Source organism: Dendropsophus ebraccatus, chromosome 6 (genome assembly GCF_027789765.1).
Source record: "Dendropsophus ebraccatus isolate aDenEbr1 chromosome 6, aDenEbr1.pat, whole genome shotgun sequence".
Taxonomy (NCBI): domain Eukaryota; kingdom Metazoa; phylum Chordata; class Amphibia; order Anura; family Hylidae; genus Dendropsophus; species Dendropsophus ebraccatus.
The window spans coordinates 133754495-133770428 of NC_091459.1; the positions used below are offsets into that span (position 1 = coordinate 133754495).

Below are 15934 nucleotides of genomic sequence, written 5' to 3' on the forward strand. Positions count from 1 at the left end.
GAAGGAGCACAGAGTAATGGAGAAGGCAGGACAGGTCTAGTGGGAGGAGCACAGAGTAATGGAGAAGGCAGGACAGGTCTAGTGGGAGGAGCACAGAGTAATAGAAAAGGCAGGACAGGTCTAGTGGGAGGAGCACAGAGTAATGGAGAAGACAGGACAGGTCTAGTGGGAGGAGCACAGAGTGATGGAGAAGGCAGGTCTAGTGGGAGGAGCACAGAGTAATGAAGAAGGCAGGACAGTTCTAGTGGGAGGAGCACAGAGTAATAGAGAAGGCAGGACAGGTCTAGTGTGAGGAGCACAGAGTAATGGAGAAGGCAGGTCTAGTGGGGGGGGCACAGAGTAATGGAGAAGGCAGGTCTAGTGGGAGGGGCACAGAGTAATGGAGAAGGCAGGTCTAGTGGGAGGAGCACAGAGTAATGGAGAAGGCAGGTCTAGTGGGAGGAGCACAGAGTAATGGAGAAGACTGGACGGGACTAGAGGGAGGAGCACAGAGTAATGGAGAAGACTGGACAGGACTAGTGGGAGGAGCACAGAGTAATGGAGAAGGCAGGTCTAGTGGGAGGAGCACAGAGTAATGGAGAAGGCAGGTCTAGTGGGAGGACAACAGAGTAATGGAGAAGGCAGGACAGGTCTAGTGGGAGGAGTACAGAGTAATGGAGAAGGCAGGTCTAGTGGGAGGGGCACAGAGTAATGGATAAGGCAGGGAAGGTCTAGTGGGAGGAGCACAGAGTAATTGAGAAGGCAGGTCTAGTGGGAGGAGCACAGAGTAATGGAGAAGGCAGGTCTAGTGGGAGGGGCACAGAGTAATGGAGAAGGCAGGTCTAGTGGGAGGAGCACAGAGTAATGGAGAAGGCAGGTCTAGTGGGAGGGGCACAGAGTAATGGAGAAGGCAGGTCTAGTGGGAGGAGCACAGAGTAATGGATAAGGCAGGGAAGGTCTAGTGGTAGGAGCACAGAGTAATGGAGAAGGCAGGTCTAGTGGGAGGAGCACAGAGTAATGGAGAAGGCAGGTCTAGTGGGAGGGGCACAGAGTAATGGAGAAGGCAGGTCTAGTGGGAGGGGCACAGAGTAATGGAGAAGGCAGGTCTAGTGGGAGGGGCACAGAGTAGTGGATAAGGCAGGGAAGGTCTAGTGGGAGGAGCACAGAGTAATGGATAAGGCAGGGAAGGTCTAGTGGGAGGAGCACTGAGTAATGGAGAAGGCAGGTCTAGTGGGAGGAGCAAAGAGTAATGGAGAAGGCAGGTCTAGTGGGAGGGGCACAGAGTAAGGCCCCGTTCCCACTGAGGAAAGGTAGCAGAATTCCGCGACGGAATTGTCCGCCGCGGAATGCCTTTAGCCTCCCGCTCATAATGGGAGTCTATGGGAGGCGCGCGCTCCTGCCCTGTCCGCGCTGAAGAATGAACATGTTCATTCTTCAGCGCGTACAGAGCAGGAGCGCGCGCCTCCCATAGACTCCCATTATGAGCGGGAGGCTAACGGCATTCCGCGGCGGACAATTCCGCTACCTTTCCTCAGTGGGAACAGGGCCTAATGGAGAAGGCAGGTCTAGTGGGAGGGGCACAGAGTAATGGATAAGGCAGGGAAGGTCTAGTGGGAGGAGCACAGAGTAATGGAGAAGGCAGGTCTAGTGGGAGGGGCACAGAGTAATGGAGAAGACAGGTCTAGTGGGAGGGGCACAGAGTAATGGATAAGGCAGGGAAGGTCTAGTGGGAGGAGCACAGAGTAATGGAGAAGGCAGGTCTAGTGGGAGGGGCACAGAGTAATGGAAAAGGCAGGTCTAGTGGGAGGGGCACAGAGTAATGGAGAAGGCAGGTCTAGTGGGAGGGGCACAGAGTAGTGGAGAAGGCAGGTCTAGTGGGAGGGGCACAGAGTAGTGGAGAAGGCAGGTCTAGTGGGAGGGGCACAGAGTAGTGGAGAAGGCAGGTCTAGTGGGAGGGGCACAGAGTAATGGAGAAGGCAGGTCTAGTGGGAGGGGCACAGAGTAATGGAGAAGGCAGGTCTAGTGGGAGGGGCACAGAGTAATGGAGAAGGCAGGTCTAGTGGGAGGGGCACAGAGTAATGGAGAAGGCAGGTCTAGTGGGGGGGGCACAGAGTAATGGAGAAGGCAGGTCTAGTGGGAGGGGCACAGAGTAGTGGAGAAGGCAGGGAAGGTCTAGTGGGAGGAGCAGGAAGTTAGAAATCCTCTTTACCTGACATAATAGGGTCTTAGGAATACGCAGAATAGTAATTGTGCTACGTGTCTATATTACTGCAGTAAAGCCAAACTAGACCATTGTTTTTGTATTTATTTTTGGTTATCTATATATATATATATTTCAGCAGGGACTGTTCATTACTTTCTCCTCTTGGTCTTTTGTTCCCGGCAAGGCACTGTAGGGTTCAGCTGCTATGCAGAGGGCTAGAAACATACAGTATGCAATAAGAGGAGCCATGAAATATTAAAAAATAATCTGTGAGTCGTGAGTGCGTCTGGGTATACGGTGACCTGGATTTCGTGTTTACTGTATTAGTGTGAGGCTCACCGCTGTGTATAAACATCATCCATTTATTTGTTCTGTGCCCTATTTTTTTTCCCCTCCTCTCGTCTGGTGTGCACCGAGCCCCGCTGCGTTTTATGCTCTCATTCATAATCCTCAGGCAGCTGCCGCGTTTTCTCTACTACATATTGAAATACAGCCATCATTACTACTTCTGTGCTACTTTGACTCTTCTTTGTCGGGTTATTATTCTTGCTGCCATTGTAACCATTAATTCTAAGCAGGATTTGATGATTCTTATCTAAATAACCTGGTGCCTTGGATTAGGAGCATAATTCGTTCCGGGGCCGTGCTTGTAATCCAAATCCACTCTTAAACCAAAGCAAATTTTCCCATAAGAAATCATTAGAAATGCAGGCAATTGGTTCCACACCCCAAAAATAAATATTTATTATTCTGAATAATGTGTAAGACAAATGAAACAAACATTCAGAAACAGCAGAATCTGTGATATTTTAAGTTACTGTACAGTAATGGAGAGGATGGGAAACACAAGGGCGGACAGAGACTGCAGGGAGCATGAAGGAATGAGCAAGGCAGATGTGGGCACATACATGCAGCGCTCTCTGTCCGGGGAGAGAGGGGTTACAGCTATGGAGAGATTACCTCCACAGTCCTGTCCCCTGATGTAAGCCCCAGCCTGAAGTGGATCTGCTATGATTTGGAAGGTGAGGGAGACTTCCTGGGTCAGAGTACAGAGCTGTAGACCACACTATGCAGACCATGCCCCTCCCCCACTCCCCCTACCACCCAGTACAGGGAGCTATTACACCAAAGCAATGCTCTTAAACCAAGTCACAGTTTCGAAAAAATGTGAGCTCTTAAACCAAAACGCTCTTAATCCAAGGTACCACTGTATTTGATTTTATATCCATTTGGGGTATGAAACACTTTACATTTTGTTTGGATACACCTTCATGGATAGCACATTCCCTATGTATCTGAACCCACTATTCCTTCTATATATCTAGTACCTTGTTGAAGCCTAGTTATGTTCTTGGTCAATTCAATTGGTTCTTCTTTTTTTTTTTTTCCCCTTGTTTTTTCTATCTGTACCTTGTCTTATTATCATTCATGTTCAGTATCTGTTCAGTCTTGATTTTGTCCCAGAGCCCTCCCGTTAGTTTTTCAGATGGGTGTTTTCAATAGGGATATTTTCAGGGACAGTAAAGGGTCAGTATAGGGTAAGATTTAAGGATAGCTAGGTCATTTTTGTTCCTGTTCCTGTTCCACGTACATCTGTTTGTGGAACATGACATTTTTACATGTACATTTTTTGATGCATCTTTATCATTAGACACAGGCGAACTTACAGTAAGTTCAGGTTTGCGGGAACCCGACCACTTTGCATTTGAATCCTGCAAATCTCCCCTCCCATAGTAAGGGTGTGGAAAGGGGCGGAAAACCCGAATGTACTATAAGTTCACTTATCTCTATTAATCTTTCATCCAATTTAGAGGGATACTCCGGAGACTTTTTTCTTCTTCTTCTAATCAATTGGTCTCGGAAAGCTATTCAGATTTGTAATTTACTTCTTTGTTCCGGTACTTATCAGCTGCTGTATGTCATGCAGGAAGTGGTGTATTCTTTCCAGTCTGACACAGTGCTCTCTGTTGCCACCTCTGTCCCATGTCAGGAACTGTCCAGAGCAGCAGCAAATCCCCATAGAAACCCTCTCCTGCTCTGGACAGTTCCTGACATGGACAGAGGTGGCAGCAGAGAGCACTGTGTCTGAATGTAAAAAAAACAACACTTCCTGCAGGGCATATAGTAGCTTATATAAGTATGGGAAGACTGGAGATTTTTAAATAGAAGTAAATTACAAATCTATGTAACTTTCTGACACCAACTGATTTTGAAAGAAAGAAAAAATTCGCTAGACAACCCCTTTTAAGATTTTTGAATAGAAGTAAATTACAGATCTATATAACTTTCTACCAGTTGATTTGAAAGATTTTTTTTTTGCTCTGGATTTCCCCTTTAAGTAATCAGTTGGTTAGTTCCTATTATTATTTGCCTACTTGCATGGATATGTATTTTTTATATATTTTTTTTTCTTGTGACTGTCTGTACTGTAAGTCCTAGGCGTATATGAGTATTTGGAGCCTAGGACCTAAGCAAGGAGACTGCTTTAGGTGAGGCTGACATTGTTGCAGAGTATAATAAGATAATCATAGACTAGCAGAACAAATCTAAGGTGCCTTGTCCTGATACTGTTCTTGTGCCAGGCGACCGATCCCCACCCCCTCACCATAGCGGCTCTTGTATTCCTTTGATGCCTGGATAAGTATATGTTAGAGAACTACTGTAAATGTAGTTTTATTAGATATAAGTAAAGGTGCAAGCCAGGTGAAGTCCGGCCCTTACATGTGGTTAGGAATCCATAGTCTCCTACTTAGGGAGAGAGAAGAGGCTGACTATAAAGCTTTTAGTCTAGCACGCTTCTTCATATCACGTGTTAATCACCCGCAGACGTATCTGTCAAGCCTAGAAGGGTCAATTGCTGGGTTGGAGCTGAGCAGGGAATAGACGGCGGCAGCAGACTGCTAAAAAGCTTTTAATGGTATAATGGAGAATCTCCGCACTCCGCGATTTTATAGAAGGAGAACATCTCTAGAAGGGTTAATAAATGCATTTTCCCGAGCTGTGCCAATGTGCTCTAGCGGCGTAATTTATGATGGAGGAGAATGTCATGGCTGGTGGAGGAGGACATTTTAATCACCTTAATGGTGTCACACGTAGAGTTAATGGCCCCCTTTGAGTCTTTGTTTCCGGGGAGGGAATGCACACAGGTACTATTAGCAGTGTCTGTGGAAAAGCCGCGTTCCCACGAAGGCTGAAATCAACGCTATTGTAATTCTACCTTTCTTTTGTAGTCAAGAAGTGATGCTTTTTTTTTTTTTTTTTTAGGGGGGTACATGTTGCGTAAACCTATGATGTTTTTGAATTTTTCTTTTCAGTTTCAATATAAATAGTGTTTTTTGGAACAAAAGAAAATAAATCGCCAAGGTTCTGTTCACACCTTTTAGTATTAAACTGTGTATAGAGACAGCTCCTTACACATATACCGAAATATACGTAGGTTCCTACGCCATGAGTGACTTTTCGCCATGCGGTTTTGCTGCATGTATTGACACACCTTTTATTTGCCCTGTACAAAGAAAGAATAGTCATAGTATACACAAAAACAAGACAATGGTGGCACTACTAGTCCCAGCAATCGTCTAGCTTGTTTTTCTTGAATAGCAGCAATGACGGAGGTGCTAGTTCCAATGTATACAAGTAAATATCATATTGTGAGTAAAGAAGGAAGTGAAACTGAGCTCACCAATAAAATTTCTTTCTTTTTTAGTTATCCGTAGTAAAAACGAGCAGAATCAGACAAGGTGCAGACAGTGCGGTAGCAGAAACCACGGAGGTGGGGTAACAGGCTGTTTCACGCCTTTCCGTCGCTTCTACGGACCGACCGTAGAAGCACCGTTAAGGCGTGAAACAGTCTGTCACCTTACTTCCGTGGCATCTGCTACCACACTGTCTGCACCTTGTCCGATTCTGCTCATTTTTACTATGGATAAATGGTAAAGATGAAGAAATTTTATCGGTGAGTGCAGTTTAACTTCCTTCTTTACTCACAATAAAAATAATAGACCGCTAGAGTGGTACATCAGTTGTGTTCCCCAACTTGTGGCTGTCCATGAAGTGTTGGTCGAGCATACACGCTACCACTGGCTCACTATTGGACTGCTGGAGAAAGCTGAGCACTGCGCTCACATAATGCTATAGAATTTCAGTGAAGCAGGGGTGAGCATGCTCGATCAGTGCTATGTTGACACAAGAGATGGGGACTCCAGTTCTCATGATCGATAAGAGCCCAAGCAGTTGGATCCCCACCGATAAGATAGTTATCATCGATGCTCTGGATCAGTGGTAAATCGTAATCTAGGAATAATGCCATTATATGGCTGGATGATCGGCATTTGATTAGCGGGGGCTGCTGAAGTTGGATAAAGCTCTAAGGTTGTCTGGAAAACATGGATACAGCCAATGACTATATCCATGTTTTCCACATAGCCTTAGGGCTTTATCCAACTTCAGCAGCCACCGCTAATCTAATGCCGAAAGTTCGGGTTCGGATGGACTCCAGCATGCTCCAGGTTCGCTCATCTCTAGTAATTACCAATAGTGCTCTAAGGAAGGACCGCTGGTGAACAGGCACCCAAGACTCATTGGTTAGAAGTCTAAGGGCCGTATTAGACAGGACGAATATCGTTCAAAAAATTGTTACATCGTTCAGATTTATACGATAACCGTTTTGTGTAATAGCAGGCAACGAATAAACTATCAGCAAGAACGTCGATCGTTCACAAATCTTTTGAACATCGTTCGGTGTGATAACTTGTTCGGTCGTTCCCTGGTCTGCCAGCCAGGAAAGGACAAGCCCAAAAAAGTAACGATCATCGTCCTGCGTAATAGGGTGAATGATTTAGGCTACGTTCACACAGAGCAAAAGGAGCGGATTACGCAAGGAAATATTTCCGCCTGAAATCAACTGACGCTGAATTCCGAGCAGAATATAAGCAGAATGTAAGCAGAATCCCTGCGTATTCCGCTAGGAAAGTGTTCAGCTCGTAATCAGCTCTTGACAAATTCAGCGCGGAATACTCGAGGAATCCGCGCTGAATCCGCATGCATTCAGCGCTGAAATTCAGCGAGTATTTGGTGAGTAAACTAGACTATACCAGAACATATACTAGATTCCTCCTCCCCCCTTTTCCCCATTTCCACGCTGATTCAGCGAGTAATTTCCGCTTGTATTACGCTTGTATTCCGCGCTGAATACGCTTGTATTCCGCGCTGAAACAGAAAATCAGAGCCCCATTGATTTGTATAGGCTTCCGCTAGCGGAAGAATGAACATGTTCATTCTTCTGGCGGAAAGCGGATTAGTTCAGTGCGGAAATTCCACTGTGTGAACTGCAGAGCAGAATTTCCATTCAACACAATGGAAATTAGCTCTGCACCTATTTTAACGGCTGAAATTTCAGCGCTGATTCAGCGCAGAAATTCAGCTGCTTTTGCTCAGTGGGAACGAGCCCTTAAGATAGTTTGTCATAGCGGCCGTTTGAGATTGTTTATCGCCGAAAAATCGCCACCCTTATGGTCCTTTTACACAGAGCGATCCAGGAGAGAAATAAAAAGCGCTGCACCTCACACCTATGGCTGACACTAGTGCCTCTCGGCTGCATATAAAAAAACATCAGAATTTTTTGTGTAAATTTATCAAGCCACACTGCCCCATGTACCAATGTGCAGGTCTCTGATACACATGGGTCCTTACACTAAGTCCACACTGTGTCGGTCAGTGACCACCACCCCCGCAGGCGTGCACAGGCAGGGAAGGGAGGCCATGGAACGGCCCTGCAACCCCCATGTCACAGGACCAGACCCAAAAAAAGCCCCCCCAAAAACACCCAGCCGTCACCACCGGTGGAGGAGGTTGCTCCCAAACAACACAAGTCTGGAGAAGGTATTACACTCATCATAGCTGCTGCAGACAGAACGGGAAAGACAGGAGGGATTAAAACATGTGCACTCAGGTGTCTCCTGCTGATTGCGGTCATGTGGGTCTCACCAGGAGGAGTGCAAAAACACTTAGGGTACAAACACACACACCGTATACGCAGCAGATCTGCAGCAGATTTGATGCTGTGTTCAGTTATTTAGATCTAATCTGCTGCGTATTTGTTGCGTATTTGCTGCGTATCGCAGCAGTAAATACGCTGCGTATATGGTGTGTGTGTTTATACCCTTAAACAGTGTGTGGCTGCTCGGGTGTTTGTGTGTCACTTACCAGGAGAAACAGAAAAAGAGGGACAAGAGGCGCCTTCTGGTGCAATATCACTTGGACAATTAATGTCTAGGAAGACAAAAGTGCACATGCACTCACCTTTTAGTGTTGTGCTAGTATAGGCACAACACTATTGTAGATTTCACAATGTACACCGCAGCCGATATCACTCTGAGTAGACCGACTGGCTGAATTGCCAGCAGGTGAATCGAATGCAAGTTCTGAGGGGAGTCAATGGACCGACTTCAACCTCCAAAATACTCCTTGAGCGTCGTGGCGCAGATGTCTCGTGATGACGATAAAATTCCACATCAAACAGATGGGATAATAGTAAAAGTTACGGTTTAATAAGGCAACGCGTTTCGGCCTGTATAACAACGGACAAGCCTTTCTCAAGCCATAGAACCATTTGCAACACAACAACATATATATATACACACATAACACCCTATGATGTGGCCTCCAAACATTTCCGGGTGAAGACCCGCCTCTACCTAACCACGGTATGATAATTAATATTATATCAAATGTAAAGAAACTACATGTAAAAATGCCAAAAAAAGATCGGATTACCTTAAGATGTTCAATAAGACTCCATTTGCCATGCTGCCTGTAGTCCAAATCACTGAGGACACCGCAATCGGAAATGACGTTGCGTGCTTAACGTAATTCACGTATCTAGTGGAGTAAGCATAGATCCAGAAAAGGTCTGACTACTACAGGGGTGAGAATCCTGGGACATGATATCTAACGTAAACTCCGTAGCGCCTGCGCAAAAGAGACATGCGCAGGACTACAAGATACAACGGAACCAATTAACTCCGTTCATGCTGGTCTCAAATTTATGCAAACGACATATAGTACATTTGCCATTCTGTCTTTATTGTAGGTGGTGCTTAGACATGTTCAATGGTCTCATTTAGACCATTAGGTGTTAGACTATGCATTTTATAGATCCAAAATGACTCACGTCTATTAAGGCGTGTATATCTATCGGCAATATCCAATGGAATTTGTTCAATCGGTAAAATTGTGATTTTATTAAAATCACTATCATGTTCCTGTGACAGGTGTCTAGATACACTATGTTTTTCAAATTTTTTATTAGTGTTACATCTATGATTGTTCATACGTAAATGCAGAGGCTGTATGGTCCGCCCGATATATTGGAGACCACATGTACAATTAAGCAAATAAATAACAAAAGATGAGGTACAATCTAAATTCTGTCCAATTTTAAATACTTCCCCTGTTACTGTAGATCTGAATGATGTAATCCCATCCGCTATGTTGAGACAGCATTTGCATGTTTTTTTGCCGCATTTATGTATGCCTATATTTTCTACAGCTTCTTTTTTGTTTCCACTGTTCATACACTTCCTAAGTTTACTTGGAGCTATTGTTTCTCTGATGGTTTTCCCTCTGCGGAAAGTAAGGGCCGGTCTATTGGGGATTATTTTATTTAAAACTGGATCTTTTTTTAGGAGATACCAATATTTTTCCAATGTTTTTTTAATATGTCCATTGCTGTTATTATAAGTTGTAATTACAACTTATAATAACAGCAATGGACATATTAAAAAAACATTGGAAAAATATTGGTATCTCCTAAAAAAAGATCCAGTTTTAAATAAAATAATCCCCAATAGACCGGCCCTTACTTTCCGCAGAGGGAAAACCATCAAAGAAACAATAGCTCCAAGTAAACTTAGGAAGTGTATGAACAGTGGAAACAAAAAAGAAGCTGTAGAAAATATAGGCATACATAAATGCGGCAAAAAAACATGCAAATGCTGTCTCAACATAGCGGATGGGATTACATCATTCAGATCTACAGTAACAGGGGAAGTATTTAAAATTAGACAGAATTTAGATTGTACTTCATCATTTGTTATTTATTTGCTTAATTGTACATGTGGCCTCCAATATATCGGGCGGACCATACAGCCTCTGCATCTACGTATGAACAATCATAGATGCAATACTAATAAAAAATTTGAGAAACATAGTGTATCTAGACATTTGTCACAGCAACATGATAGTGATTTTAATAAAATCACAATTCTACCGATTGAACAAATTCCACTGGACACTGCCGATAGATATACACGTCTTAATAGACGTGAGTCTTTTTGGATCTATAAAATGCATAGTCTAACACCCAATGGTCTAAATGAGACCATTGAACATGTCTAAGCACCACCTACAATAAAGACAGAATGGCAAATGTACTATATGTCGTTTGCATAAATTTGAGACCAGCATGAACGGAGTTAATTGGTTCCGTTGTATCTTGTAGTCCTGCGCATGTCTCTTTTGCGCAGGCGCTACGGAGTTTACGTTAGATATCATGTCCCAGGATTCTCACCCCTGTAGTAGTCAGACCTTTTCTGGATCTATGCTTACTCCACTAGATACGTGAATTACGTTAAGCACGCAACGTCATTTCCGATTGCGGTGTCCTCAGTGATTTGGACTACAGGCAGCATGGCAAATGGAGTCTTATTGAACATCTTAAGGTAATCCGATCTTTTTTGGCATTTTTACATGTAGTTTCTTTACATTTGATATAATATTAATTATCATACCGTGGTTAGGTAGAGGCGGGTCTTCACCCGGAAATGTTTGGAGGCCACATCATAGGGTGTTATGTGTGTATATATATATGTTGTTGTGTTGCAAATGGTTCTATGGCTTGAGAAAGGCTTGTCCGTTGTTATACAGGCCGAAACGCGTTGCCTTATTAAACCGTAACTTTTACTATTATCCCATCTGTTTGATGTGGAATTTTATCGTCATCACGAGACATCTGCGCCACGACGCTCAAGGAGTATTTTGGAGGTTGAAGTCGGTCCATTGACTCCCCTCAGAACTTACTTACCAGGAGAAGAGATGGCACCTGGATGTACTATGGGAAGAAGATAAGCTCGGTGGGTGCTTTGTGCTGCTGGGAAACCTTGGCTTCTGGCATCATGTGGATGTTATTGTGACATATACCATCTACCTAACCATTATACAGACCAAGTCCTCCTCTAATAACTGCAGGATCCACTAATGGCTGCGGCTTCTTTCAGTAGGATAGTGTCATGGGCACTGTGCAAAAACTGTTTAGAAATGAGGGACATGACTAAGAGCGGTGGTCACTTGGCCTCCAAATTCCCAGATCTCTGATTGATCAGTTGTAAGATGAGCTGGAGGAACGTCCGATCCATGGAGGCCGCACTTCACAAGTGGTGCGGAACCTTTGGCCCTCCAGCTGTTGCAAAACCACAATTGCCATCATGCCTGGACAGCCAAAGCTAAATCATTGGCTGTCCAGACATGATGGGAATTGTAGTTTAGCAACAGCTGGAGGGCCGTGTGTTTACCACCACATCTGATGCTAACATTTTGGTGTCCGATACCACTGGAGACTTTGAAAGGTCTTGAAGAGTGCAATGAGTGAGTCAGAGCTGTTTTAAAAGGCATAGTTCACCATTTTTTTTTTCTTTCAAATCAACTGGTGCCAAAGATTTGTAATTTACTTCTATTAAGAAATCATAGAGTCACTGTCGTTAATTTTTTTTTTTTTTTTTTTCCGGAAATCAATTGATTGGTGATCAAAGAAGGATGATCTGCTGTTGTGGTCCACATGGACACTTTTTATTAGAGCAGTTTCTATACGTTAAGCTCTTTGGGAGAGATTTATCAAACATGGTGTAAAGTAGAACTGGCCCAGTTGCCCCTAGCAACCAATCAGATTCCACCTTTCATTCCTCACAGACTCTTTGGAAAATGAAAGGTGGAATCTGATTGGTTGCTAGGGGCAACTGGGCCAGTTTCACTTTACACCATGTTTGATAAATCTCCGCCTTTTTTTTTTTTTTTCTTGTTAATTATAAAATAATTTCCCCCTGTTTGTTCCCCATCCCCTAGTGGAGCGCCTGTGGCAGTGGTGAGCGCTCTCTTGTCCTGAAATGACTGGTAAGACAACAGCTGCTCCGCACGCGGCTCGGTTACAGCTCCATAAATCATCTTTCCCCCACAGCAGCCATGTAGAGAACGCTGCGTTACTCCGCCGACTCATATCTACAATTTCAGATTTAATTGTTTTTAATCTGACAAAATTTATCCTAGATTACAGATATATTGGGGTTGCGGCGCACCGGATAGAAAGGCGTGCAGGACGTGTCTGTATACGGCTCATCCTCACTTCTCAGCGCTGCACCCAGGATTTAAGAAGACCACGAGTATTTCCAATACAACTAATCATATCAAAATAAAAATGTCATGCGTCAGGGAGGATGGAGACGTTACGGTTTCTCTTCTCAGTTTTTTCTGGATATTCTAGTTTGTTGGAAATGTAAGACATTAGGGGAGATTTATCAAACATGGTGTAAAGTGAAACTGGCTCAGTTGCCCCTAGCAACCAATCAGATTCCACCTTTCATTTTCCAAAGAGTCTGTGAGGAATGAAAGGTGGAATGTGATTGGTTGCTAGGGGCAACTGAGCCAGTCTCACTTTACTTTACACCATGTTTAAAAAATCTCCCCCTTTGTCTCATCCTCTCTTGTATAGCCCCCCCCCTTACACTGAATGTTTTCATCACAGCATTCATTATGCATTATCAAACATTTTATTTAAAGGGATTGTTCGCCATTTTTTTTTTTTTTTTAATCAACTGGTGCCGGAAATATGTATTTTTTTCTTTTCTATTAAAACAATCTCAAGTCTTCCAGTACTTAACAGCTGCTGTGTGTCCTGCTGGAAGTGGTGTATTCTTTCCATTTTGGAGAGCAGGAATCTGCTCCTGTTCTGGACAGTTCCTGTCATAGACAGAGGTGGCAGCAGAGAGCACTCCAGCGAAAAACTTTTTCTTTCAAATCAACTGGTTTAGTACTTATCAGCTGCTGTAGGAAATGTTTGTTTTCTTTTTAGTCTATCATAGATTAGTAACAAACCCCCATAGAAAACATCTAGACAGTTCCTGACATGTTCTAGACAGTTCCTGACATGGACAGAGGTGGCAGCAGAGAGCACTGTGTCAGACTGGAAAGAATACACCACTTCCTCCAGGACATACAGCAGCTGATAAGTACTGGAAGACTAGAGATTTTTAAATAGAAGTAAATTACAAATCTTTCTTTAACCCCTTAGCGACCCATGACGTATCTGATACGTCATGGTGCCGCTCGGGGTGTTCAGAGAGGGGTCCCGCCGGGACCCCGCTCTGAACGGCGCTGATCCCGGCTGACACGTGAAGCCGGGGCAGTGCCTCTATTAAGCCTCTAAGTGCAGCTGTCAAACCTGACAGCTGCACTTAGATGCTGTGCTCTCCGTGTCCCTGGTGTCTAGATGGGAGATCCGTTCTTCTGCCCGTGCCGGGCCTCAGTGTCGGAATGACGCTGATCCCGGCTCGGCAATAGATTGCTATGGCCTGCAGCAGGCCATAGCAATCTATGACCGATCTGATCGATCTTTGCTGTGTATATACACAGCATTGATCTCTATGAGAGATCAGTGCTATGTATATACAAGCCCCCCAGGGGGGCTTCTAGTTAAAGTAAAAAAAAAAGTAAAAAAGTGTTTTTATTAATAAAAAATCCCCTCCCCTAATAAAAGTCCTTTTCCCATTTTATAAATATAAATTAATAAATAAATAAACATATTTAGTATCGCCGCGCGCGTAATCGGCCGAACTATTAATTAATCACATTCCTGATCTCGCACGGTAAACAGCGTCAGCGCAAAAAAATTCCAAAGTGCAAAATTGCGCATTTTTGGTCGCATCCAATCCAGAAAAAATGTAATAAAAAACGATCAAAAAGTCGTATATGCGCAATCAAGGTACCGATAGAAAGAACGCATCATGGCGCAAAAAATGACACCTCACACAGCCCCATAGACCAAAGGATAAAAGCGCTATAAGCCTGGGAATGGAGCGATTTTAAGGAACATATATTTGTTAACAATGGTTTGAATTTTTTACAGGCCATCAGATACAATAAAAGTTATACATGTTATATATCATAGTAATCGTAACGACTTGAGGAACATGCATAACAAGTCAGTTTTAGCATGGGACGAACGGTGTAAATGCAAAACTCCCCAAAATCAAAACAAATTAGTTTTTTTTTTCAATTTGACAGCGCAAATGATTTTTTTCCGGTTTCGCAGCATATGTTATGGAGAAATAATGCCTGTCATTGCAAAGTACAATTGGTTTCGCAAAAAATAAGCGCTCATATACGTCTCTAGGTGAAAAAATGCAAGTGCTGTTGACTTTTAAACTTAAAATGGAATAAGCAAAAGCGCAAAAACGAAAATTGGCTTTGACCTTAAGGGGTTAAAGAGTACCCCTTTAAACAAAGGAAAAAAAAACAAGAAGACCCTTATTATTATTATTTCCATTAGTGTTTCATTCTCCCTAATGTCACAAAAAGAAAAATTTACTAAGGTAAAAGTAACAAAAATAAAGCGCCCGTATAACTGCTTTAAAAGTTATTAAAATGAGAAACTTATAAAGGAACATATAAAACAAAAGCTCAAATAAATAAAATGTAAGGAAGGGGTTAACGTAAATTAATTTCCAGACATAAGAAATCCTGCGTCTCCCTCCATTATGTATGCAGCGTTTGCCTGTTTTAACCCTCAGTAAAATTTAGGCCATTAGCGTCTGTGAGAATGGGGGGGGGGGTAGTGTTTATAATATTGTTGGTGTCTTCCGCTCGCTCCATACAGCGCCTCATGCTTGGCTTCACTTACTGCCTAATTATACGTACGGCTTTGACAAATGACATCCCTGGCTTTTCTGGCCATCTTTACTGACCTTGTCATCATTACTGATGACTAGATCGAGCCGCTTCAAGCAAATGAACCAGCTGAGCATTTTATTGGCATCATTTATTAGTCACCATCTTCTGTTCTCTTCCCGCAGAATAGCAAGAACTGGCGGGCTGCCGTCGACCTTAGCGGGAGGCTCCTGAATGCCCATGGGCAAGGGTATGGCAAGAGTGGTCAGCCGACTAACCACACCACTGACTCGCTGCAGGTGAGAAGGCTATTCGTTGCTTTCAGTAAAAAAAATAAATAATTGTGTAAAGACTAATGGAGGTGTCCGTAGCATCCGGCCATCCTGGTTTTTGTAGTGGGGATCTGATTGGATGGGAGAGGCTGTTCATTCATATTGTCCCGTTTTGATGGACTTGTTCCTTAGGCTGGGTTCACACTACGTTTTTGCAATCTGTTTTTTTGCAAAAAAGGATGAAAAATGGATGGAAAAAAAACCTGATTGCATTGTGTACATTTTTCCATTGACTTCCATTATAAAGAAAGGATCAAAACGGATCCGTGTTTTGTTTTTTTGTTTTTTAACGTACACAAAGTCGACCTTATTTTTGTGTCCGTTAAAAAAAACCTGATCCGTTTTGATCCGTTATTTTTTATAATGAAAGTCTATGGAAAAATGGATCAAAACGGATTGCAAAAACGTAGCGTGCACCCTGCCTTACGTGTTCTTTTAATGTTTATTTTCCAAATGATCTTAGTGGGTAACAAATGTTTTCCAAATG

The 15934-nt window shown here is 43.3% G+C and overlaps 1 protein-coding gene across 1 annotated transcript in view; it reads left to right on the forward strand.

The window, feature by feature from the left end:
- The window catches only part of TRAPPC12 (trafficking protein particle complex subunit 12), a 103013-nt gene that overhangs the window by 20580 nt on the left and 66499 nt on the right, over positions 1-15934 (forward strand). The window contains exon 4 of the mRNA XM_069974066.1: positions 15301-15414. Within this exon, the coding sequence (XP_069830167.1) occupies positions 15301-15414 (114 nt within the window). The remainder of the gene's footprint in view (positions 1-15300; positions 15415-15934) is intronic.